Source organism: Oncorhynchus keta, chromosome 15 (genome assembly GCF_023373465.1).
Source record: "Oncorhynchus keta strain PuntledgeMale-10-30-2019 chromosome 15, Oket_V2, whole genome shotgun sequence".
Classification (NCBI taxonomy): Eukaryota; Metazoa; Chordata; class Actinopteri; order Salmoniformes; family Salmonidae; genus Oncorhynchus; species Oncorhynchus keta.
The window spans coordinates 10,574,190-10,600,989 of NC_068435.1; the positions used below are offsets into that span (position 1 = coordinate 10,574,190).

At 41.3% G+C, this 26,800-nt stretch overlaps 2 protein-coding genes across 2 annotated transcripts; one reads left to right on the forward strand and one right to left on the reverse strand.

Annotated features, from left to right (window-relative positions):
• The first annotated feature begins 576 nt into the window (after nucleotides 1–576).
• LOC118377419 (ATP-dependent zinc metalloprotease YME1L1-like) lies at nucleotides 577–22,197 on the forward strand. Its single transcript, XM_052462682.1, has 18 exons — nucleotides 577–580; nucleotides 846–1,006; nucleotides 2,964–3,144; nucleotides 5,747–5,845; nucleotides 6,209–6,315; nucleotides 6,530–6,680; nucleotides 7,025–7,108; nucleotides 7,650–7,823; nucleotides 8,336–8,488; nucleotides 8,684–8,816; nucleotides 9,254–9,316; nucleotides 9,505–9,617; nucleotides 10,022–10,177; nucleotides 11,047–11,198; nucleotides 12,581–12,707; nucleotides 18,118–18,191; nucleotides 18,581–18,667; nucleotides 18,932–22,197. The coding sequence occupies exons 1-18, from the start codon at nucleotides 577–579 to the stop codon at nucleotides 19,073–19,075; spliced, it is 2,163 nt and encodes a 720-aa protein (XP_052318642.1). The 3' UTR covers nucleotides 19,076–22,197.
• Nucleotides 22,198–22,589: 392 nt separating this feature from the next.
• Nucleotides 22,590–26,387, reverse strand: LOC118377418 (patched domain-containing protein 3). The gene is made up of 4 exons (XM_035764317.2): nucleotides 25,617–26,387; nucleotides 25,307–25,428; nucleotides 24,946–25,091; nucleotides 22,590–24,454 (listed from the first exon to the last, which is right to left on the reverse strand). The coding sequence occupies exons 1-4, from the start codon at nucleotides 26,328–26,330 to the stop codon at nucleotides 22,929–22,931; spliced, it is 2,508 nt and encodes an 835-aa protein (XP_035620210.1). The 5' UTR covers nucleotides 26,331–26,387; the 3' UTR covers nucleotides 22,590–22,928.
• Between the last annotated feature and the right edge of the window lie 413 nt (nucleotides 26,388–26,800).

Below are 26,800 nucleotides of genomic sequence, written 5' to 3' on the forward strand. Positions count from 1 at the left end.
AAAAATATATATATATATATATATATACGGCATTAATGCTTTACCTTGGGAAAATCCTTCGTTTCACCACGTGAAGCTCTATAAATGGTTCTCTGTCGTTGTTAGCCACCACGTCTGAGGAGACAAAAAAAAAAGCTTAATCTTTACAACCGAATTTGAATTTGAATTTGCAACCGCTTCCGGTCCACCCCGGGTTCATCGAACTGAGTGCAAATTATACTATTTAAAATAAAAAAAATGTTTAGCTCCTTGATTTGCTAACGATTTGCTATTTTTTTTAAAGAAATATTTTAATTTCCGAATCTACCACAGATAAAATGGCTTCGTTATCAGTATATTTTTCTTCTACTTTGTTCTTCTGTGGGGGTTCATGACGATTTGCGTGATTTTGTTCTGCTCACAGTATTTACTATAGGATACTAGCCATTATTACTTTATATGAGATATATATATATATATCATTATCACTGATGGAAAAAGTACCCAATTGTCATACTTGAGTAAAAGTAATGATACCTTAATAGGAAATGACTCAAGTGAAAGTCACCCATAAAAATACTACTTGAGAAGTCTAAAATGAGTTGGTTTTAAATATACTTTAGTATCAAAAGTAAAAGTATGCATCATTTCAAACCAGAAGGCACCATTTAAATAAAATAAAAATTTAATTTAATTTTTAAATGTACGTATAGTCGGGGTACATTCCAACACTTTGACGTAATTTAGAAATTAAGCATTAGTGTTTACTGGTTATACTTTGGGAGAGTCCCACATTGTGCATGATTGTGTGTTGTGGGACACAGTTTAAAATGGTTTCATACTAAACAGCAATTAGCGTGTGTGAGTTGACGTATTCCTGTTGTGTGTTGCCTGGCAGGTCACTATCCCCCTGAGTCACCTGATCAATGCCGTCCAATACTTGAAGACTGCAGTGGGCAGCAGCAATGCCGCTGCTAAACCTCAGCATAGAGAGCATGCCTTGGAACAGGACTTGCAGAGCACAGAGGTAAATGCACATGCACACGGCCTACAGCTTGCAGATCTGCAAAGCAGCTGGCAATACTGTTCTGTCCAACTGTCATGGGCAGCCTAGCTATATGGAAAACAAGGGGATTTCTGTATCCATAAGTGGCCATATACATTGCTTTCGGGAAGTATTCAGACCTCTTGACTTTTCCACATTTTGTTACATTACAGCCTTATTCTAAAATGGATCAAATATATTTTTTTCCCTCAATCGACACACAATACCCCAGAATGACGAATCGAAGCAGGTTTTAAGACATTTTTGCTAATTTATTACAAATTTTAAAAAACAGAAATTCCTTATTTACATAAGTATTCAGATCCTTTGCTATGAGACTCGAAATTGAGCTCAGGTGCATCCTTGAGTTGTTTCTACAACTTGGAGTCCACCAGGAGTCCAATTCAATTGATTGGACATGATTTGGAAAGGCTGTCTATATATAATGTCCCACAGTTGACAGTGCATGTCAGAGCAAAAACCAAGCCATGAGGTCAAAGGAATTTTCCATAGAGCTCCACGACAGGATTGTGTTGAGGCACAGATCTGGAGAAGGGTACCCCAACATTTCTGCAGCATTGAATGTTCCCAAGAACACTGTGACCTCCATCAATCTTAAATGGAAGACATTTGGAACCACCAAGACTCTTCCAAGAAGCGGCCGGCCGGCCAAACTGAGCAATTGGGGGAGAAGGGCCTTGGTTGGAGGTGATCAAGAACCTGATGGTCACTCTAACAGAGCTCTAGAGTTCCTCTGGTGGAGTGCTGCAGAGATGGTTGTCCTTCTGGAAGGTTCTCCCATCTCCACAATCAGGCCTTTATGGTAGAGTGACCAGATGGAATCCATACCTCAGTAAAAGGCACATGACAGCCCCCTTGGAGTTGGCACCTAAAGACTCTCAGACGATGAGAAACAAGATTCTCTGGTCTGATGAAACCAAGATTGAACTCTTTGGCCTGAATGCCAAGCTTCACATCTGGAGGAAACCTGGCACCATCCCTACAGTGAAGCTCGGTGGTGGCAGCATCATGCTGTGGGGATATTTTTCAGGGACTGGGATGATCATAATCGAGGGAAAGATGAATGGAGCAAAGTACAGAGATCGTTGATGCAAACCTGCTCCAGAGCGCTCAAACTTGGGCGAAGGAACCTCCCCAAATACAGGTGTGCCAAGCTTGTAGCGTCATAGAAGACTTGAGGATGTAAACGCTGCCGAAGGTGCTTTAACAAAGTACTGAGTGACTGGTCTGAGTACTTACATAGATGTGATATTTCAGTGTTTTTTATTTGTAGTAAATTTGCACAAATTTCTAAACCTGTTTTTGCTTTGTTATTATGGTGTATTGTGTGTAGATTGAGGGGGGGGGATTTAATCAATTTTAGAATAAGGCTGTAACGTAACAAAATTTGTTAAAAATCAAGGGGTCAGAATGCACTGTATGTAACCTTTTGAAATGTTTGAATCCTTTTACAATTTAGTATAATTTGTGGATTCAAATAAAGCATTTTAAAGTGTGTTCTGTGTGTGTACCTGTACTTTATATATACCAGTACTGTACTGGTATCCTTTTGTATATAGACAAGTTTTCATTTTATTTGACCTTTTTATTTAACTTGGCAGGTCAGTTAAGAACAAATTATTATTTTCAATGACTGCCTAGGAACAGTGGGTTAACTGCCTTGTTCAGGGGCAGAACGACAGATTTTTACCTTGTCAACTCGGGTATTCGATCTTGCAACCTTTAGGTTACTAGTCCAACACTAACCTGTGTGTGTAGCCAAGTTATCATGTGGATTTATTCCTTGTTGTTATTTTTCTATTTCTAAAATAAATCTCTCTACATCGTTTGAAAGGACTCATAAGTATGCATTTCACTGTTAGTCTACATGTGTTGTTTATGAAGAATGTGACAAAAAACATTTGATTTGTATGCGTAGCTCACGTGGAGCCTGAGGGACCTGGGCCTGTCTGACCTGGGCGTGGGGCAGCTGGATGAGCTAATAAGCGCTATGGTACCACGTCTGAGTCAACAGGGGTCGCTGTCCTCATCCAGCCCCAGCCAACAGGCCTGGGGGACCTCTCACCTCTCCTCACATTCCTTCTTCCACAACAAGCATGGTGAGGCAAAGGACACATCTACAGTTGAAGTCGGAATTTTACATACACTTTGGTTGGAGTCATTAAATCTTCTTTTTTTCAACCACTCCGCAAATTTCTTGATAACAAACAATAGTTTGGAAGTCAGTTAGGACTTCTACTTTGTGCACGACACAAGTCCTTTTTTCAACAATTGTTTACAGACAGATTGTCACTTATAATTCACTGTATCATAATTCCAGTGGGTCAGAAGTTTACACACACTAAGTTGACAGTGCCCTTTAAACAGCTTGGAAAATTTCCAGAAAATGATGTCATGGCTTTAGAAGCTTCTGATAGGCTAATTGACATCATTTGAGTCAATAGGAGGTGTACCTGTGGATGTATTTCAAGGCCTACCTTCAAACTCAGTGCCTCTTTGCTTGACATCATGTGAAAATCAAAAGAAATCAGTCAAGATCTCAGAAAAAAAATTGTAGACCTCCAAAAGTCTGGTTCATCCTTGGGAGCAATTGGGAGCAATGAAGGTACCACGTTCATCTGTACAAGCAATAGTACGCAAGTATAAACACCATGGCACCACGCAGCCATCATGCCGCTCAGGAAGGAGACTCTTCTGGGAAGAATCACAGAACAACAGCAAAGGACCTTGTGAAGATGCTGGAGGAAACGGGTACAAAAGTATCTATATCCACAGTTAAATGAGTCCTATATCGACATAACCTGAAAGGCCGCTCAGCAAGGAAGAAGCCACTGCTCTAAAACTGTCATAAAAAAGCCAGACTACGGTTTGCAGCTGCACATGTGGACAAAGATCGTACTTCATGGAGAAATGTCTTCTCGTCTGATGAAACCGAAATGGATCTATTTGGCCATAATGACCATTATGTTTGGAGGAAAAAGGGGGAGGCTTGCAAGCTGAAGAACACATTTACATTTAAGTCATTTAGCAGACGCTCTTATCCAGAGCGACTTACAAATTGGTGCATTCACCTTATGACATCCAGTGGAACAGTCACTTTACAATAGTGCATCTAAATCTTAAAAGGGGGGGGGGGGGGGGAGAAGGATTACTTATCCTATCCTAGGTATTCCTTAAAGAGGTGGGGTTTCAGGTGTCTCCGGAAGGTGGTGATTGACTCCGCTGTCCTGGCGTCGTGAGGGAGTTTGTTCCACCATTGGGGGGCCAGAGCAGCGAACAGTTTTGACTGGGCTGAGCGGGAACTGTACTTCCTCAGTGGTAGGGAGGCGAGCAGGCCAGAGGTGGATGAACACAGTGCCCTTGTTTGGGTGTAGGGCCTGATCAGAGCCTGGAGGTACTGAGGTGCCGTTCCCCTCACAGCTCCGTAGGCAAGCACCATGGTCTTGTAGCGGATGCGAGCTTCAACTGGAAGCCAGTGGAGAGAGCGGAGGAGCGGGGTGACGTGAGAGAACTTGGGAAGGTTGAACACCATCCCAACCGTGAAGCACAGGGGTGGCAGCATCATGTTGTGGGGGTGCTTTGCTGCAGGAGGGACTGGTGCACTTCACAAAATAGATGGCATCATGAGGTTGGAAAATGATGTGGATATATTGAAGCAACATCTCACGACATCAGTCAGGAAGTTAAAGCTTGGTCGCAAATGGTTCTTCCAAATGGACAATGACCCCCAAGTATACTTCCAAAGTTGTGGCAAAATGGCTTAAGGACAACAAAGTCAAGGTATTGGAGTGGCCATCACAAAGCCCTGATCTCATCCTATAGAAAAGTTGTGGGCAGAACTGACAAAGCGTGTCCGAGCAAGGAGGCCTACAAACCTGACTCAGTTAAACCAGCTCTGTCAGGAGAAATGGGCCAAAATTCACCCAACTTATTGTGGGAAGCTTGTGGGAGGCTAGCTGAAACATTTGACCCAAGTTAAACAATTTAAAGGCAATGCTACCAAATACTAATTGAGTGCATGTAAACTTCTGACCCACTGGGAATGTGATGAAATAAATACATGTTGAAATAGATCATTCTCTCTCCTATTATTCTGACATTTCACATTTTTTTAAATAAAGTGGTGATCCTAATTTACCTAAAGACAGGGCATTTTTACTAGGATTAAACGTCAGGAATTGTGAAAAACTGAGTTTAAATGTATTTGGCTAAGGTGTATGTAAACTTCCGACTTCCACTGTATATAGATAATGACTATAGTAACCCTACTGCTGGTTAGTGAGTAGTAACCCTGCTGCTGGTTGATGTGTTTCTCAAAAACTAAATTAATCTTGTACAAATGATGAGCTTAATGCTAAACATGATCTTTTTGTTTTTGGGAAACTCACCCGGTAATTGAACAATTAGCTGTAATCCGATTTTAGATTTATCTGAGTTTAAATCGCCTTTTGTGTAGGGCCCATATCAAAGGGTGTGTGGGGGGTTGACTGCATGTTATTGCAGTATAGAATACATATGATTCGCTTATGATAAGTGTTTGTTTTTGTGTTTTTTTTGTATAGCACTGATTGATGTCTATTATAGAATTAATTTAGTATCGTATTTCAATGAATGAGTTGATTTTTGAGACAGGATTTAATTAGTGATTCTAACTATTGGGTGGAATATGCACATCCAACCCTCCTTCCATTGTCCTCGTAGGGTTCTCTGGTGGTAAAATGGGAACCTCCTACCCTGTTTTCTGCAAACAGATCCCTTCCCCTCTTCAGGCAGTTTGTACAGAGCTCCGCTATTGGCCAGGTAATCAAAGATAATTTTATTATATTATTTTGTAATTAAGTGACTAATAAATAACCAGCAAAAATCCCAGCGCAGTTCTCCTTCAAATGCAAGTCAAATGTCAACAGTGGCATATGCTTGTGACATCCATTTTAAATGGGAGCCTATTCTACCGTTGCTATTGGTCTATTTTAGAGGAAGAGTTTGTTCAATGAAATGGAGGGCATGGTGTTTGTGTGCTGTTTTTGACAATCACTCACCCATATTTGAGTGCGATCATGAACACCTAAACTGCATTCATATTTACCAAACATCTTTCTACTTAGAAATGTGTAGTTTTGATTTTATATGTGTTGAACATACAGTATGTGTACTTGTTTCCAGTGTGGATCCAGAACAGAGGCTTTAAAACTCTAGGGAAACACAAGCGACTGCAGGCAGGCTTTGAGCGTCCCATTGAATCAGATGGCTTTACACCCTCCTTTATGAAGGTGAGACCACTGGTTTGTCTGTACTCTGTAATTCTCTGGAGAGAGTACCTGGGTCTTGTTCATTAGGCCACACCATAGAAAAATGTTTGGAAATGTTTTAAAATACACATTTTTATATCTTATTTGACAAAGATGAATGTTATCTTCCAGATGTTTTCCTACTGAACATGCTCCTGGTTTTATTGTAAACATATCTGACTGTTGTCTCATGCAGGGCCTCCTGACACGTGATAAGGGGATGGAGGTGGAAACCTTGGACAAGCTTATGAAGAACAAGAATATTCCTGATGGGCAGCAAGATTCTTTTAAGACCGGGTTTGCTGAGGGCTTCCTGAAATCCCAAGCTCTGACACAGCGCACACAAGGCAAGTGTACACTATACAACACTACACTACAAGACCAGGGTCATGCTCAGTAAGACACATGGCGAAACGGAAAACCAAAACGGGTGTTCTTAACGGAACAGCTCATGTAGCACCTCCTTCGTTTCACAACATTGTCTAATGTTTCTACTGCCTACTAAACATTACCTAGGTGTACGTTATCTTCCAGAAAAATGAAAGTCACCAGCTCTACTCTTCTTGCAGTGAGCATTAAATGACCACGGTTTCAGCTTGCAGGAACTGAAGGCTCACTGTTGCATGCCCGCCTTTCATATATTTTTTTCCCGTATTGAATGAAAGTGGATTGAAACTCATCTTCTCTGCAGACTCTCTGAGGAGGACGAGGCTGGTCCTGCTGGTCCTGTTGCTCCTGGGACTCTACGGCCTCTCCAAGACGCCCTTCCTATCGGGTAAAGGCTCCTTTTCATTTTGTCCATCTCTCTAATCAAGCTTGTAGTCCTTCGCTCTAGCATGCAGCTTGGCGTGTACTTTTTAAAGCCTCAATCTGTAGCTCTCATTTTAGTCAAACTTCACTCTTCGCTGCAGAGGGTTGGGCCAGGAGAAACGTAACCAGTGTTAAATTTATACACAGTCCATGAGTGACCAGTTTTTGAAGCTGTATATTGTCTGTTTTTAAAGTAACATTCTTTATAAGTCAATGGGTAGCCTATGAAATTCATTCATTCAAATGACAGTTGAACAGCATCCCAGATTGAGCCTTTACCTCTTTGCTGATGCGTTCAGAATTTACACACAAAAGCATGTCTAGCAAGTTTGAGTAATCAAGATAACTTGATGATAATATAGTTTTCTTTGTTTGTTTACCGAATGCTTCTTAAAGACGGTGATTTGTTGCCAAACTAAAATAAATCGAACCATAGCTAAGAACGCTTTTGCAGTGTGATTTCCGAGCAGTGTGATTTCGAACCTTAATCTAACCGTTCTGGACAGTACGATTCCGAACCACATCAGGCCTGGACTCAGCGGTGGACCCTGTCCACATGAAGAACGTGACGTTTGAGCACGTCAAAGGGGTGGAGGAGGCCAAGAACGAGCTGCAGGAGGTGGTGGAGTTCCTCCGGAGCCCAGAGAAGTTCACCGTCCTCGGAGGGAAACTGCCGAGAGGTGCAGTAGACCGTCAAGCTCTTTTTATGGCCTTTAGTTTATCAGGGTTGTGTTCATTAGGCACCAAATATAACAAAAAGACTGACTGGAACATGACTGGAACAAGAAGGACTATGTGGATTTGTCCAGTAAGAAAAGTTCATTTTTGTTTTCTGTTTCAAAACGTTTATTTAAAAAAATGTACCCGTTTTGGTGCCCTAATGAACACAACCCAGGTGTAGACTGAACAATTCTGAATTATAAAAGTTGTTTAGGCAGGAACACAATCTTCCCCTCATGGAAGATGAAAATGGTGCCATTAACTTTGGTGCCACTTTAATTGGCTATTTCTTACAGTTAGTTACATATCTTATTATTTACTTCCACATTGAATTTCAATCTAATATTTTAGAGTCAATATTCATAAAAAAGGTCTACTTTGTTAGGTGAATATTGTATAACTGTATATTACCTATTACAGTTGTTCTTATCACTCTCGCTCTCTCTACGTCTGTCTGTCTCTGTGTGTGCAGGGATCTTGCTGGTTGGCCCTCCTGGTACTGGGAAGACTCTGTTGGCCAGAGCTGTGGCTGGAGAAGCCAACGTACCATTTTATTATGCCTCTGGCTCTGAGTTTGATGAGATGTTTGTGGGGGTTGGAGCCAGTCGCATCAGGAACCTCTTCAGTGAGTCCCATCTCCTCTTCTAGTCTCCACTCATTCCTGGCTTCCAACCCTGAACCTAATATAGTAATTTTCATTGTCTTTTAACATTTTTTTTTAACCCAAACTTGGTCGCAACAATGGATTTGTCATAATTTATCAACCGTATATCTGAGGCCCTAGACTTCAACCCAGCCTCTCTATACGTTACATCTGCAGAGGAAGCCAAAGCAAACACGCCGTGCGTGATCTTCATTGACGAGTTGGACAGCGTTGGAGGGAAGAGGATCGAGTCTCCCATGCACCCCTACTCCAGACAGACCATCAACCAGCTACTGGCTGAGATGGACGGGTATGTTTCCAACGGGTTCTCCTGGGTTGTGTTCGGTGAGGAGAAACATTTTATAAAACAAAGCCAAATCGAGGATCTACGTGAGATTGTCCAACAAGAACACCGTTTTTTTTTTTTTTAAGTTGCAAAATGTTTCCCGTAGAAAACACGACCCTACTTTCTGTGTGGAGAAACGTGACATCCCAGTGGGCACAGATGTCATTTCAACGTCTAGTTCAACAACAAATGTCAGTCATTGGATTTAGGTTAAATGTTGGAAGAAAAAAATCCCAGAATTCCTGTTGACTTTATGCAAATCCAATCAGTTTTCCACGTTGATTCAACTTTATTTTTTTATTTTTTATGATGTGGAAACAACGTTGATTCAATCCGTTTTTTCCCCCCCAGTAGGATGGATACACCGACTTCCCTGAACGTGTCACAATTGTCGCCCGCAGGTTCAAACCAAACGAAGGGGTCATTATCATTGGAGCGACAAACTTCCCCGAGGCTTTGGATAAGTATGTTAAGCTTTATTCATCTCATAATAATGTTGCTCAATTATAATGTTGCTCAATGAAATGTCTGTCTTTTAAAATTAAATGTTTTTGTTACAGGGTTTCATTAGTTGTCATGAGTACATATTGACTTGCCATGTTAAAACTAACCTAAAGTCAACCTCTGTCACTCCCTTCCCTCCCCTCCCTAGCGCTCTGATTCGACCGGGACGTTTCGACATGCAGGTCACCGTTCCCAAGCCAGATGTGAAAGGGCGCACAGAGATCCTCAACTGGTACCTTAGGAAGATTAAAGTAGACCCTGGTACGTGAGCAACACACATGTGTGACCTATGTTGATCATAGCTTGAGTCTATTGCTGATGAGTAATAGCTTCACACAAGTGAATCTGCTGGGCTAAATGCTAAATGGGTACTTGCAAATAAACTATAGCTATATGAGAATCTTACAGTGGCAACATGCTAATGGCTGTATGCTAATAGACTATGCTATGACTTGCTAATGGATACATGCTAATAGCTACATGCTAATGGCTGCATACTTGTAGACAATGGCTATATGAGAATCTGCAGTGGCAACATGCTAATCGCTGCATGTTAATAGCCTACGGCTACATACTAAAAGAGAAGAACGTGCTAGTAAGACACACCATAGTTGACCTAGCTTAGCTGTATCTATTCCTGCTAACGACCTGGCTTCCTCATGCAGATGTGGAGGCTGGGATCATTGCCAGGGGAACAGTGGGCTTCTCCGGGGCCGACCTGGAGAACCTGGTCAACCAAGCGGCTCTGAAGGCGGCGGTGGACGGCAAAGACATGGTGACCCTCAAAGAGCTGGAGTTCGCCAAGGACAAGATCCTCATGGGTGAGCTCTGCTGTAGGAATGGGGACGAAATGGATACATACCTCTGTATCACAAATCATGCCCTAGCCTCAACCTCCTAGCCACCTGTTTAGATCTGAGAGGGTTAGATGGGCTACCACCCTATTGCTTACACCCATCTTGCTCTCTGATAGGCCAAGTGGAATTGCCACCATATTACTTATACCTGAGCCTCGTATACCCAGACGTGAGTTCGGAGTCCAGATAGAAACTAGTGACGCCTTGCCACTATTAAACCAATAAAATATTTAATATGGGTGGAGTTCCAAAGAGACATTTCAACAACCACAAAAATCTGACTTGCAACAAGCCAGCATGAATAAGATGCAGAACGAATGCTGCATAAACCCGATACGCAAGGAAATGCCTCTCCTGAGGAGAAACATCATTTCTACTTATAGACAATCAAGTGGCCGTGCTGAATGCCACAGGCTCTCTGACCGCTCTCATTCAAACAAAACAAAAATCCCCCAAGTTTTCTGAGCTAGAAATGTATACATGTAAAAAAAAAAATATATATCCTATTTTTGGGGGGGGGCATAAAAAACCAGGAAATCATCTCCCAAGTATTCCCACGCATTATAGAGAGATGTGAATGTATACAAATGTAAACAAGGTTTGAAATGATTATGGTTTAGTCAAATATTATATCTGTTTGGGCTTCTTGCCATCAATTTGCAGTTAATTTAAAATAATGTTCCCAGCCCACCATCAATCCACTCAAGAAAAAACCGTCACGCTGCTGAATCTAGTCGATAATACGTAGGGGTTAGGAGTTTATTTGGGATTCAGGGATCTTTGAGCAGGTTATGAAAATCAACTCTTCTTTCGGTCTCGCTTACCTCCCACAGGCCCAGAAAGGAGGAGTGTGGAGATAGATAAAAAGAACAAGGAGATCACGGCGTACCACGAGTCTGGCCACGCTATCGTGGCGTACTACACCAAGGATGCCATGCCCATCAACAAGGCCACCATCATGCCCAGAGGACCTACGCTGGGTCATGTAAGTAGGACTGGAAATGGGGACATTTTAAAATCTATAGAAAACAAGATGGGAAGGGAGGGCTACAGACCAGTAGCATTTCGCTGTACCACTGGTACTGTAAGCATTTCACTGTACTGCTTACACCGTGTCCTGTGCACTAAGGTTATTATACACACACACACACACACACACACACACACACACACACACACACACACACACACGCACATCTCCCATCCTCTCACCTCACTGTTTTCCCTCAATCCCAACAGGTTGTTGTGACTTGGATTTAAAAGGAATAGCACAGAGACAGGTGCAAAGAATATGGTTGAAGGAAACTCTCTCACCCGTGTCTATACCAATCCAATGCTTTTTTACTTTAGGAGTACATACCTGTAAGAAGAATCAAGTTAACGAGCGGATTTGTTGTCAGCTACTGATGGTGATACACAAGCTTGGCCTATTTGAAACATTGCCATCTCTTGACTGCATTTACCTGCCACAGTAGCTTGGAAATCAATGATGTGTAAAACCTTAGATTGCTGATGCTAATGCTATCTATGTATTGGCCATTTGAGAGGCTTTGAATACTTTCAGGATAAAAGAAAAGCAAAGATTTATAATTTAAATTTTGTTTTTCTAACATAATCTAATTTAAATGTATACATTAAGGTATAATATGTGTCAGAATGAATTTAGACATGAATAAATGAATTTCTTTAGCTTCCAAAATCTTTTTTACAACCGAGGACCAAGATGTAAATAAACCCTGGATGGCTTTATACACATCATTGTTGAAAACGCCCCAAAAGCTTGAAAACCCGATTAATTAATTTTTTTTTTTTAAGTTCAGAAAAACTGAATGTAATTCATGCTTTTTTTCATTATTTTATTTTATTTTATTTATTCTTTGATTTATTCTTTTTTTTTAAGAATCTGCACACAACACCAAAACATGTTTTTTTTTTAATAATTGTTTTGCAAATTTATTGAAGAATGTAATTCAAAAATATCTCATTTACATAAGTACTCACACAACTGAGTCAATACTTTGTAGAAGCACCTTTGGTGAATACAACTTTATGTCATCTGGGGGTATGTCTGTGTCAGCTTTCTATTTAATCAAGTTTTAATTCTGGCTGCCTGTAACGCAGAAAGATGTGGAATAAGTCGAGGGGTATGAATACTTTCTGAAGGAGCTGTAGGTTATCTGGACCTCCATGTGTTTTAGGAATACATTCCACTGAGCCAATACCACAAGGCCTCGTTTTGATATAATGAAAAGGGCCTTAGTCCTCCTGTGGTTTTGTCAATAGTTTTTTAAAATGTTTTTCTGAAAACATTAAGTGTGAAATGGTTGGTTCCATTTTCAGCCAGGCCCACCCCCCACTGTCTTCCAGGTGTCCATGCTCCCAGATGACGACCGCTGGAGTGAGACGCGTGCTCAGCTGCTGGCCCAGATGGATGTCAGCATGGGAGGCCGCGTGGCAGAGGAGATCATATTTGGCAATGAGTTCATCACCACTGGTATGCAGGGGGATGTAGGGCGTAGGAGGGTAATTTGACTACAGAATTACAGTATACACCTTGTGCAGTACTGTATGTAGTGTAACAACAATATTCCTCAAACAGGATGGTGCGTCTCAAGGTGTGTAATCCTGTCATCCAAATGTATAATGTTTAATCTAAATGTTGGGGATTTATGTTTTTGAGGGTATGATATGGTAATGTATCTGTTATTCAAACTGACTTACAGAATTGCAGAGATTATCAGTGACGTCAAATCAAATGTATTTTATATAGCCCTTCGTACATCAGCTGATACATCAAAGTGCTGTACAGAAACCCAGCCTAAAACCCCAAACAGCAAGCAATGCAGGTGTAGAAGCACGGTGGGTAGGAAAAACTCCCTAGAAAGGCCAAAACCTAGGAAGAAACCTAGAGAGGAACCAGGCTATGAGGGGTGGCCAGTCCTCTTCTGGCTGTGCCGGGTGGAGATTATAACAGAACATGGCCAAGATGTTCAAATGTTCATAAATGACCAGCATCGTCAAATAAGAATAATCACAGGCAGAACAGTTAACTGGAGCAGCAGCACGGCCAGGTGGACTGGGGACAGCAAGGAGTCATCATGCCAGGTAGTCCTGAGGCATGGTCCTAGGCCTCAGGTCCTCCGAGAGAGAGAATTAGAGAGGGCATACTTAAATTCACACAGGACACCGGATAAGACAGGAGAAGTACCCCAGATATAACAAACTGACCCTAGCCCCTCGACACATAAATACTGGAGGCTGAGACAGGAGGGGTCAGGAGACACTGTGGCCCCATCCGATGATACCCCCGGACAGGGCCAAACAGTAAGGATATAACCCCACCCACTTTGCCAAAGCACAGCCCCCACACCACTAGAGTGGTAATCTTCAACCACCAACTTACCATATTGAGACAAGGCCGAGTATAGCCCACAAAGATCTCCGCCACGGCACAACCCAAAGGGGGGCTCCAACCCAGACAGGAAGAGCCCATCAGTGACTCAACCCACTCAAGTGACGCACCCCTCCTAGGGACGGCATGAAAGAGCACCAGTAATCCAATGACACAGCCCCTGTAATAGGGTTGGAGCCAGAGAATCCCAGTGGAAAGAGGGGAACCGGCCAGGCAGAGACAGCAAGGGCGGTTCGTTGCTCCAGAGCCTTTCCGTTCACCTTCACACTCCTGGGCCAGGCTACACTCAATGACCCACTGAAGAGGAGTCTTCAGTAAAGACTTAAAGGTTGAGACCAAGTTTGCGTCTCTCACATGGGGAGGCAGATCATTCCATAAAAATTGAGCTCTATAGGAGAAAGCCCTGCCTCCAGCTGTTTGCTTAGAAATTCTAGGGACAATTAGGAGGCCTGCGTCTTGTGACCGTAGTGTACGTGTAGGTATGTACGGCAGGACCAAATCAGAGCGAGAGGTAGGAGCAAGCCCATGTAATGCTTTGTAGGTTAGCAGTAAAACCTTGAAATCAGCCCTTGCCTTGACAGGAAGCCAGTGTAGGGAGGCTAGCACTGGAGTAATATGATCAAATTCTTTGGTTCTAGTCAGGATTCTAGCAGCCGTATTTAGCACTAACTGAAGTTTATTTAGTGCTTTATCCGGAAAGTAGAGTATTGCAGTAGTCTAACCTAGAAGTAACAAAAGCATGGATTAATTTTTCTGCATTGTTTTTCGACAGAACGTTTCTGATTTTTGCAATGTTACTACATAGATGAGAAAAAGCTGTCCTTGAGACAGTCTTGATTTGTCCGTCAAAAGAGAGATCAGGGTCCAGAGTAACGCCGAGGTCCTTCACAGTTTTATTTGAGACGACTGTACAACCATTAAGATTAATTGTCAGATTCAACAGAATATCTTTTGTTTCTTGGGACCTAGAACAAGCCTCTCTGTTTTGTCAGAGTTTAAAATGAGGAAGTTTGCAGCCATCCACTTCCTTATGTCTGAAACACAGGCTTCTAGCGAAATTTACAGTTGATTTGTCAGAGGACAAACCATTCACAGACACAAACTGATATGTTTCCGACAGATAAGATCTAAACCAGGCCAGAACTTGTCTGTGTAGATCAATTTGGGTTTCCAATCTCTCCAAAAGAATGTGGTGATCCATGGTATCAAAAGCAGCACTAAGGTCTTGGAGCACGAGGACAGATGCAAAGCCTCGGTCTGATGCCATTAAGGTAATTTACCACCTTCACAAGTGCAGTCACAGTGCTATGATGCGCAACAGCCTTTTTTAAAAAAAATTGAGGTGAATGGAAGATTCGATATAGGCCTATAGTTTTTTTAATATTTTCTGGGTCAAGGTTTGGCTTTATTACTGCCACTTTTAGTGAGTTTGGTACACATCCGGTGGATAGAGAGACTTTTATTATGTTCAACATAGGAGGACCAAGCACAGGAAGCAGCTAGTTTAGTTGGAATAGCGTCCAGGATGCAGCTTGAAGGTTTAGAGGCCATGATTATTTTCATAATTGTGTCAAGAGATATAGTACTAAAACACTTAGGTATCTCTCTTGATTCTAGGTCCTGGCAGAGTTGTGCAGACTCAGGACAACTGAGCTTTGAAGGAATACGCAGATTTAAAGAGGAGTCCGTAATTTGCTTTCTAATAATCATGATCTTTTCCTCAAAGAAGTTCATGAATTTATTACTGCTGAAGTGAAAGCCATCCTCTCTTGGGGAATGCTGCTTTTTAGTTAGCTTTGCAACAGTATCAAAAAGGAATTTCGGATTGTTTATTTTCCTCAATTAAGTTGGAAAAATAGGATGATCGAGCAGCAGTAAGGGCTCTTCGACACTGCACGGTACTGTCTTTCCAAGCTAGTCGGAAGACTTCCAGTTTGGTGTGGCGCCATTTCCGTTCCAATTTTCTGGAAGCTTGCTTCAGAGCTCGGGTATTTTCTGTATACTAGGGAGCTAGTTTCTTATGAAAAATGTTTTGAGTTTTTAGGGGTGCAACTGCATCTAGGGTATTGCGCAAGGTTAAATTGAGTTCCTCAATTAGGTGGTTAACTGATTTTTGTCCTCTGATGTCCTTGGGTAGACAGAGCGAGTCTGGAAGGACATCAAGGGATCTTTGTGTTGTCTGTGAATTTATAGCATGACTTTTGATGTTCCTTGATTGGGGTCTGAGCAGATTATTTGTTGCAATTGCAAACATAATAAAATGGTGGTCTGATAGTCCAGGATTATGAGGAAAAACATTAAGATCCACAACATTTATTCCATGGGACAAAACTAGGTCCAGAGTATGACTGTGACAGTGAGTGGGTCCAGAGACATGTTGAACAAAACCCACTGAGTCGATGATGACTCCGAAAGCCTTTTGGACTGGGTCTGTGGACTTTTCCATGTGAATATTAAAGTCACCAAAAATTAGAATATTATCTGCTATAACTACAAGGTCCGATAGGAATTCTGGGAAATCAATGAGGAACGCTGTATATGGCCCAGTAGGCCTGTAAACAGTAGCTATAAAAGGTGATTGAGTAGGCTGCATAGATTTCATGACTAGAAGCTCAAAAGATGAAGAAAAAAAAGTGTAAATTGAAATTTGCTAGCGTAAATGTTAGCAACACCTCCACCTTTGCGGGATGCACAGGGGATATGGTCACTAGTGTAACCAGGAGGTGAGGCCTCATTTAACACAGTAAATTCATCAGGCTTAAGCCAGACCAATCACATCAAGATCATGATCAGTGATTAGTTCACTGACTATAATTGCCTTTGAAGTGAGGGATCTAACATTAAGTAGCCCTATTTTGAGATGTGGGGTATCATGATCTCTTTCAATAATGACAGGAATGGAGGTCTTTATCCTAGTGAGATTGCTAAGGCGAACAGTGCCATGTTTAGTTTTGCCCAACCTAGGTCGAGGCACAGACCGGGTCTCAATGGGGATAGCTGAGCTGACTACACTGACTGTGCTAGTGGCAGACTCCACTAAGCTGGCTGGCCTGCACCCTATTTCATTGTGGAGCTAGAGCCCTGTCTATGTTGGTAGATAAGATGAGAGCACCCCTCCAGCTAGGATGGAGTCCATCACTCCTCAGCAGGTCAGGCTTGGTCCTGTTTGTGGGTGAGTCCCAGAAAGAGGGCCAATTATCTACAATCTTTTGGGAGGGGCAAAAAACAGTTTAACTGCCGATTGAGTTGTGAGACTCTGCTGTAGAGCTCATCACTCCCCCTAAATGGGAGGGGGGCAGAGACTCTGCTGTAGAGCTCATCACTCCCCCTAAATGGGAGGGGGCCAGAGACTCTGCTGTAGAGCTCATCACTCCCCCTAAATGGGAGGGGGCCAGAGACAATTACTCGATGCCGACATATCTTTCTAGCTGATTCATACGCTGAAGCTATGTTGCGCTTGGTGATCTCTGACTGTTTCATCCTAACATTGTTGGTGCCGACGTGGATAACAATATCTCTATACACTCGCCAGTTTTAGCTTTAGCCAGCACCATCTTCAGATTAGCCTTAACGTCGGTAGCCCTGCCCCCTGGTAAACAGTGTATGATCGCTGGACGATTCGTTTTATGTCGAATACTGCGGGTAATGGAGTCGCCAATGACTAGAGTTTTCAATTTGTCAGAGCTAATAGTGGGAAGCTTCGGCGTCTCAGACCCCGTAACGGGAGGAGTAGAGACAAGAGAAGGCTCGGCCTCAGACTCCGATTCGCTGCTTAATGTGGAAAACCGGTTGAAAGTTTCTGTCGGCTGAATGAGCGACACCTGTTGAGCATTCCTACAGCATTTCCCTCCAGAAACCGTGAGAAGTTGTCCGGCTGCAGGGACCGTGCGAGGGAATTTATACTAACGTTACTATCTGTACTTACTGGTGGCACAGACGCTGTTTCATCCTTTCCTACACTGAAATTACCCTTGCCTAACGATTGCGTCTGAAGCTGGGCTTGTAGCACAGCTATCCTCGCCGTAAGGCGATCGTTCTCCTGTATATTAGGAGTACAGCGACTGCAATTAGAAGGCATCATGTTAATGTTACTACTTAGCTTCGGCTGTTGGAGGTCCTGACGCGCCACGTCCAGATAAAGCATCCGGAGTGAAAAAGTTGAATGAAAAAAAACATGAGTGAGGGGAAAAATATAAACGGTAATTAAAAAGTAAAAAACGTAAAGTTGTCAGGTAGCAAAGTAAAGTTGGCAACAAAACGCACAGCAACACGTAAACAAGAGCATTAATAATATTAATATTTTCAATATTATGTGGCCCATGCAGGAATCGAACGCACGTCATTAGTGTTGCCAGCACCGTGCTGTATCTCACTGAGACATTGATATCTTTTAGAGCATTTAATCATCTTCCAAAAGTGCTTCATTTAAAAAAAAAAGACTAAACAAATTCTATATAAACAACATGTTCAACTTCTTTTATTTTTTTTTCAGGTGCATCAAGTGACTTTGATGCTGCCACCAGAATTGCAAAAATGATGGTGACCAGATTTGGTATGTGTGAGAGGGTAAGTTATGGATGCTGGACGTTTGGTTGGGAGAGACAAATTGAAGTCATGTCTAATAAAGCGTCAGCAAAGTCCTGCTGTTTTTACTGTATACCTTTCAGGACATGTGGTGTTGGCCTTGGAACCCTCATTCTCAATTCAATTAGCTTTATTTTTTTTCAGGTGCATGAACTTTGATGCTGAACCACCCAATTTTGTAGCGTGACATATATATTATATTCAAATCTCATCTAATAAAGCCAGCTCTTGCTTTCTCTCCTTGGAACCCTCATTCTCAACAATTACTTTATTGGCACACACACACCACACACACACAACACACACACACACACACACACACACACACACACACACACACACACACACACACACACCTACCTGTGTTGCAGCTGGGTGTCATGACCTACACTGACCAAACCAAGCAGAGCCCAGAGACACAGGCTGCCATCGAACACGAAGTCAGGAAACTTTTAAAGGTACGTTTCCACCTCCATCATCCTTCCAAGCCCCTGACCCAGTGCTCTTTGGCTTGTTAAATACAATTTTAAACATTAAAAAAAAAAAAATCTTTCCCATTTCTCAAACCGAGCTTATTCAGAGTATCACAGTTTAGGGAAATAACAGGCACAATTTGCGTGTGTGTGTGTAAGCCTTAATTGCATTGTAATATATACCAGCCCTTTTCAGAAATTCACTCAACCCCTACATGTATTATCTCCTCTGGTTTGTGTGGTCCCCAGGATTCGTACGAGCGAGCCAGGGCTCTCCTCAAGTCTCACGCAAAAGAACACCAGAACCTAGCCAACGCCCTGTTGCAATATGAGACGCTGGATGCCAGAGAGATCAAGATGGTCCTGGAGGGCAAGGGCCTGGAGACAAGATGAGACTTCCAAGGGTGGAGGTGTCACGGTTTAATTTGGGAGATCGGGTGAGGGGTGGGAAGACGATACATCACTGTCCACGGTAATTTCACAGTCTACGCAAACAGAGCTACGGAGCTGTACGTGTGTATGTACAGTGTCTTCAGGAAGTATTCACAGCCTGAATTTAAAACAGATTAAATTAAGTTTTTGTGTCACTGGCCTACACACAATACCCCATAATATATAAAAGTGTATTTATGTTTACAAATTAGATTTTTTTAAATGAAAAGCTGAAATGTCTTGACTCGATAAGTAATCAACCCCTTTGTTAGGGCAAGCCTAAATACGTTCAGGAGTAAACATGTGCTTAATAAATTGCATAGATTCACTCTGTGCAATAATAGTGTTTAATGTCATTTTTGAATGACTACCTCATCTCTGTACCCCACACACCTACAATTGTCTGTACGTTCCCTCAGTCATGCAGTACATTTTATACACTGATTCAACCACAAAGACCAGGGAGGTTTTCCAATGCCTCTCAAAGAAGGGCACCTAAAAAAGCAGACATTGAATATCCCTTTGAGCATGGTGAAGTTTATTAATTACACTTTGGATCAATATACCAAGTCACTACAAAGATACAGGTGTCCTGCCCAACTCAGTTGCTGGAGAGGAAGGAAACCGCTCAGGGATTTCACCATGAGGCCAATGGTGACTTTGAAATGGTTACAGAGTTTAATGGCTTTTTTAGAACTGAGGATGAATCAACAACATTGTAGTTACTCAACAATACTAACCATAATGACAGTGTGAAAAGAAAGCCTGTATAGAATAAAAAATATTCCATAACATGCATCCTTTTGGCAAACAAAGCACTCAAGTAATACTGCAAAAATGGGGCCAAGAAATTAACTTTATTTCCTGAATACAAAGCATTATGTTTGTGGCACAGTACATCAGAGTACCACTCTTCACATTTTCAAGCATGGTGATGGCTACATCATGTTATGGGTATGCTTGTCACCGGAAAGGACTAGGGACTTGTTGTTTTTTTAAGGAGAAAAAGAAACTGAAGTGAGCTAAGCACAGGCAAAATCTTAGAGGAAAACCCAGTTCAGTCTGCTTTCCAACAGACACTGAGAGACAAATTCACATTTCAGCAGGACAATAACCTCAAACACAAGGCCAAATATGCACTGGAGTTGCTTACCAAGACAACATTGAATGTTCCTGAGTGGCCAAGTTACAGTTTTAGCTTAAATCTGCTTGAAAAGCTATGGCAAGAAAATGGCTGTCTCGTAATGATCAACTTGAATAATTTTTAAAAATTATAATGTGCAAATATTATACAATCCAGGTGTGCAAAGCTGTTAGACTTACCCAGAAAGACTCGGCTGTAATCGCTGCTAAAGGTGATTCTAACATGTATTGATGTGAATACTTATATACAAATGAGATTTTTTTTTTTTTACATGTTTTCACTTTGTTTTTCTGTTTGAAGATGGATGAGGAAAAAAATTATATTTAATCCATTTTGAATTCAGACTGTAACACAACAAAATGTGGAATAAGTCAAAGGGTGTGATGAACACTTCCTGAAGGCACTGTGTATATGTAAATATGTGTTAAATGTTTTATGCTCAGTAAAAGTCCAAGTCCATTGATTCAATGCCTTGCTCTAGACCTCCAGAATCACAATGAAACCATCTATCCTCCATAAAAATACATTTGTTTCTACCTGTGACTTCCAATCATGTCTCTCATATGGAATCTGATTCTCCCTAAGTAGTCTACTAATAAATTGCTGTTTTAAAGGTGGCCTTTTGGGAATGTACACGTGCATGGATTAGGAACGGAGGGTAGGGTAGCCTAGTGGTTAGCAACCGAAAGGTTGCAAGTTCAAACCCCCGAGCTGACAAGGTACGAATCTGTCATTCTGCCCCTGAACAGGCAGTTAACCCACTGTTCCTAGACCAGTTAACCCACTGTTCCTAGACCAGTTAACCCACTGTTCCTAGGCCGTCATTGAAAAAAATAATTTGTTCTTAACTGACTTGCCTAGTTAAATAAAGGTAAAATAAAAAGGGACTGTTTGGACTTAACCCTCAATTCTAATGTCTCTCAGTCTGAAAATGTACTTGATTATTATGTGATAAAATATGTAGCTGCTGTGTATATAGACGGAAGGCAATGCTGCTGTGCTTTGAAAAAATGCTTTTGTTACTTCAAACCCAACTTCGGTGTATTAAGCAGTGACGGGCCATTAAATCCTTGTCGTTTTTGGTTTCAATACAGCCAACATTCGTTCATCCATTTTAATTACGAAATAACTCAAGTTATCTGGTTTCTAGGTCTAAACAATTGTCAAAGTAACAATGAAACCTAGAAGACCCTTACAACCCCTCATCCTGGTTCACCCCACTTCTGCTGTGTACTCACATCTGAACACCAGCTGTGTCTACCGTTTCCTCAGATCTGTGAATCTCTTCTTTACATGTCCTCACCTTGTATGTTTTTAAACACAGAAGCACAGAACCTCGTGGTGTAAGCAAGGACCGTCATAGTCATTTGCTGATGTGTAAGCCTTTAACTTGTTAAGGGAAACGGTCGAATGCATCTGTAGACAATACTCAATCGCTTCAACAATCTAGTATCTCCATCTTTGGTTAGCATGAACGCTTTATGAAAGAACGTTGAAATGTCTTCTAATGTCGAGTTGAAAACGTTCAGATTGCGAAACAATGGAGGTTTTAAAGACCATACCTTTTTTTTAGCATTTAAGAATAAACTTTTCTTTAGAGGCAAATATTATTATGATGATACACTGTGCAATTGGTTATACAGTATATAACCAGCGTAACTTATTGGTATGCTTTGTACATTTGAGTGTTTTACTTGTCTAAGTGACACATTTCGAGCTCCTATTTTTGGCCTTTTTACCCACCTTTAGTTGTATATATGAACGGGGTTTAACGGGAACACTGTATATAGCTAGAAGGCTTTTGAGCAGCGTATGCATTGACTGGCTCTACAATTGACTGACACGCTTTTTATTCTCGCAATGATATGACGACAGACGTTGGGAGGAATTTTATGTGCAGCCGAAGGAAATAAATGAAACCCTATTATTATAATCTTAACCCCTGTGGTTGTCTTCAGTATTTTTTATGTTGTTGTTGATGATCAGTTTGATATGCACACCTAACCTGAACATCAGAATGTATGCATGTTGAACTAGAAGATTGCCAGAAGATTCTAGACGATCAATAACATCAGCCAACGATTTGGGTACACCCAAGGCATGTCAAAAATGAACTAAAGTTGATAAAGAAACTATCTATAGTTTCTATGTATGTATATACAAAGGCCCACTGTATATATATATTTTTTTTAAAGAAGAAAATATATATATTTTTTATTAAATTAGAAAATGATCTTAACTTTAACCAGATGTTAAAATATACCAGGCATTGCAAACATTTGCACCTGTGTAAATACACTGACAGAATCAAATGTGTAAAATAGCCATTTTTTCAACATTTATTTATAATACAGTATGCAACTTTTATAGAACACAAGTTTTGCCAATGCAGCTTAAAGTCTACACAGTATAAGTACATAAAATATCAAATTAAAACAAAGAGAAAAACATAGATGCAAAAAAAATCTGACCAATCAATCGCAAATGAAGAGAAGCCATGCTGAGTAATAACCAAAAAGGTTGACGCTGTAATGTTAACAGGTGTGGTATCAAGTCAATATCCAATGACTGTGTCCGACAACCTATTCTACATTTCATTCACACTAACATCTAAAAAAAAAAATATTGTATGTTTTATTTACATGATGTATTTAGTGTTGCATATCTACATCACCCATTTCTGCACATGCCAACAAATGTCAAAAACACAGGAAGGAAAGCAACACCGTGAACCAGCCCGAACGTGATAACCAAAAAAATGAGTTTGAAAAAAGTCCTGAAGATGTAGTTTTCTGAGAAAGAGAGCGCCACCACCCCTAAAATGGTGGAGACAGCTCCTTGCACTATGGGAAACCCAAGGTGGGCCAGCGCATCCACAGCCTTTTCGTTCGAGTCGGCCTTGGTGCTCGAGACAAAGGCGTACGAGACATGGGCGGAAAAGTTGACTGAGAAACCGATACAGATGATCAGATTTATCATGGAGATTGAGTCCAGGGACACGTCCCATAGTGCCATGAATCCAACTACACCCACAATGACCGACCCAATGGAGAACGCCACCCACAGCGAACAGAGCGGGTTGGGTATCAGGAGTAAGGAGATCGCCAGCATCAACACTGTGGCAACCACAATCGTCTGGATGGTGTTATCCACAATAACAGTGTACTGGTCTAAGTAGATAAACGATGGATGATAAACCACTAATGCGATGGGGCATTTTTTAGCAGTTTTTCTGAGGCTTATCAGCATGTCCTTCTGTTGCTTTGTCGTGCTGATGTTTAGCATTTGAAGAAAGAAGCGAGACGAGCGGATCTTGTTATCTGCATCGAAATGAATGTCCTGCCAGGTCATTGGACTTTTTTCCAAGAAGTGAAGCAGGTTTCTTTTGAAGGTATTTTCAGAGTTTATATCAAGATCATTTGCAAAAACTTGGAAAGAATCTAGCCAGGAAAGAAAGAAGTTTTTGTCAACATATGCCAACTTTTTAAAATCTGTAATGCAGGAGCTGAGAGTTTTGCGCTGGTCTTCTTCCCAGTAGGCAAGTGACTTATCAACAGCCACCATAACGTTTGGACCATAGTGAGAGAAGTGCGTACTTTCGTCTTTGTAATATTTGGAAATGTAGGAATCATCTGAAGCCAGGTTCCCTAGGTCAATACCCTCCTTCAGTTCAAAACATCCATAGAAGCTGATAGCCAGATACCCGGCGTAGAGAACCACAATGGACGCTTTAGTCCATTTCTGGGTCAGAAATGGACCGTAATACTTCCCAAAGAAGCCGCTAATTGGTTGCTCCTCCTCTGTCCCGGTGTCATGATCATAGGCCCCACCAACGCAGCAGATTGCATACCTTCTCGACTTCCCAGGAGGACAATCCACTGGAATCTTCACACAGGTGAACCAATGCCGGTTACTAGTTTCCCTCTGGCCATTCAGTGCTAAAAACGCACCAAGGAATATGATGTTGTAGATGTAACAGAAAAGGATAGCTGTGCCGGCGTAAAGACAGAAGGTCTGAACAGAGCGAAAGGGTGAGCTGTATCCCAGGTACAGCGCCAGGACATCCGTTATGGTGGTTATAGAGATGGAGATGGCGGCATCTTGGTAGGTGTCGGCCAGACGATCCACCACGCTATCATGGACATTGGTCTTCTGCCAACAGGAAATCATGATGAACATGTCGTCAATTCCAATACCTTAAACACAAAGGGTTTGCCATTGAGTGAGGTGGTAAACAAACATGAACATGACTTCCCACTGGGCACACACTGGTTGAATCAATGTTGCTTCCATGTCATTTCAATGAAATTACGTGGAACCAATTTGGGAAAGATGTTTAATTGACTTCTGTGCCCAGTGGGTTGAGACAAGAGAAAGGCATGAACATTCATGACATTTAAGTAATTCATGACATTCAAATGAAGAATTTGTGTTATGTTAGAAGAATCTGTTCCGTGAGACATTAGAATATGAATTTGAAGGCCTTAACCAGTGGGCAAAACTGGTTGCAATGACGTCATGGTCTGGTTGTATACTGGTTGTATAAGGAATTTATTTGCCCTCTGGGTATGAAGCTATTTTACCTTCAATAATTACCAGATGTGTTTGTCTTTGATGAGGTGTGGAGGAATGGAAAGCAAATACTAATGAAGGTTTGAAGAGACAGGATGCGGAGCTTTCCCCTTACCCAGTATCAAGAATGGGCAGGTAGAAACAGTCATGACGAACTTCACACCCATTAACAACAGCATCCCGAAACTTGAAAGAACGGCTAGTCCTGTAGAAAAGACTCCAATGGTGGCCACCCACACCTTATTCCTCACGTTGTCCAACCTGAAGAAATTAAAACCATTTAAAGTGTCTTTCCATACATATTGTAATACATAAATGAAAAGTACGTAGACATTTTTTTAAAGGGTGTCCATGCGGGGACACATTGCTTCGATCCCGCCATTTTGTCATAGGCATGTGCTATGTAACAAACCCTCAACCCCCCTCACATGTACATCTACTTCATGTAACATAAAGGAGATAAATGCTTTACAAACCTTAAACATGAAACAATTGTAAAAGACATGGTAATAGTATATGTTATTGAGAAAAGAGGAACAATAGACTTTGGAACTTTCTCGAATTCCCACTGTCTTGACATGGATGTAGAATACGACACCTAGAAAACACACAAATAAAATGTGTTAAAATATATATATATATATATATATATATATATATATATATATATATATTGAAATGTACAATTATAAAACACATTTTACAAAATACTTTGCAGGTCCAGGCAGAAAAAAATAAAACAAATAAAACACTGAAATGTTTAGATGGGCATGTATGGTATCTCACCTCTGTGACATTTGTTGATTCTTCTGAGAGCAACTTAATAAACTCAGTCAGCCAAAGGACGCTTCTTGATTGGTTGAATTCTGTTAAATAGTAAAAAAATTGTATTGCCTTGGCACTTTGAACAATTGAGTTGTTTATTTTCACACTACCAAGTGTTGACCTCAAGGAAACCATGCCAGATGTAGAAGTATGTGTTGGAAACGTCAAATTAATAAGATCAACATTGCTGGCATTGTAGTCTATAATGTTCAATATGGCATTGTAGGAACAACTTCCATTCACTGTTGCGCAAATATCCACATATTGCAACAGTTCATCCTCAAACTCCACAGTCATGTTCCGAACTTTGCTGTCCAAGACTAATATGTCCTCAAGATGTGGCACTGTCAAAATGTTTGTCTTGGATGTGGCGATGAAACATGCATATATTCCATCTGTGTTCAACCTCAAGCTGGAAAACATGGATTCATTTTGTGGGAAATATTCTTGAATAAACTTTCTCTCCATCTTGGCCTGTCCCTCTAGAGGTGTAAACTCCTCTTCAATGTCATTAGATGTTCTGTCTTCCAAAAAGTAAAATCCACTTCCTAATGCTGTTGAGATAATGACAGGGATGATGAAGAACCACCACGGATGTGTTCCTATGAAGTGACCAATTATTCTAAAACACATGCGGATCGGTTTTTCTATGCAGTCTGTGCGTAATTTCGCCATAGCTAATGTTGGTCTGTTTATAAATTCAGATGCATTAAAGCAGTCCACAGAGCAGTACAGTTCACCTCTCTGTGTGCCTCAGTTCTCAGTATGGATAACCACAGCTTTTATTACCCCTTCATCAAGGGGGATATTTACATATATGGAGCCTGACTATCAGGTAGCAAAGAAAATTGGCCAACAACCATCTATCTCATCATTGGATGGATAGCTAGGTTGTTATCAATGGCACCAGTGTTCCACTGTCTAAACTGTATTCCTCCCTGTAGTGGGAGAAATGGAGCCCTCATCCTCGCACAGTTTTCAGTATAACAGTCATGAAGAAAAAAAACTAATTATTTTAGAGTTTCTGTTTTGAAATAACATGATAAAGTGCATTATGAATTAAACCTTTGGCAAAAACGTGGTTATGTCAGTTGGTGTTGGGTTGTTGATGCCTCACAACTGACATTCAAAACAGTCAATCTACA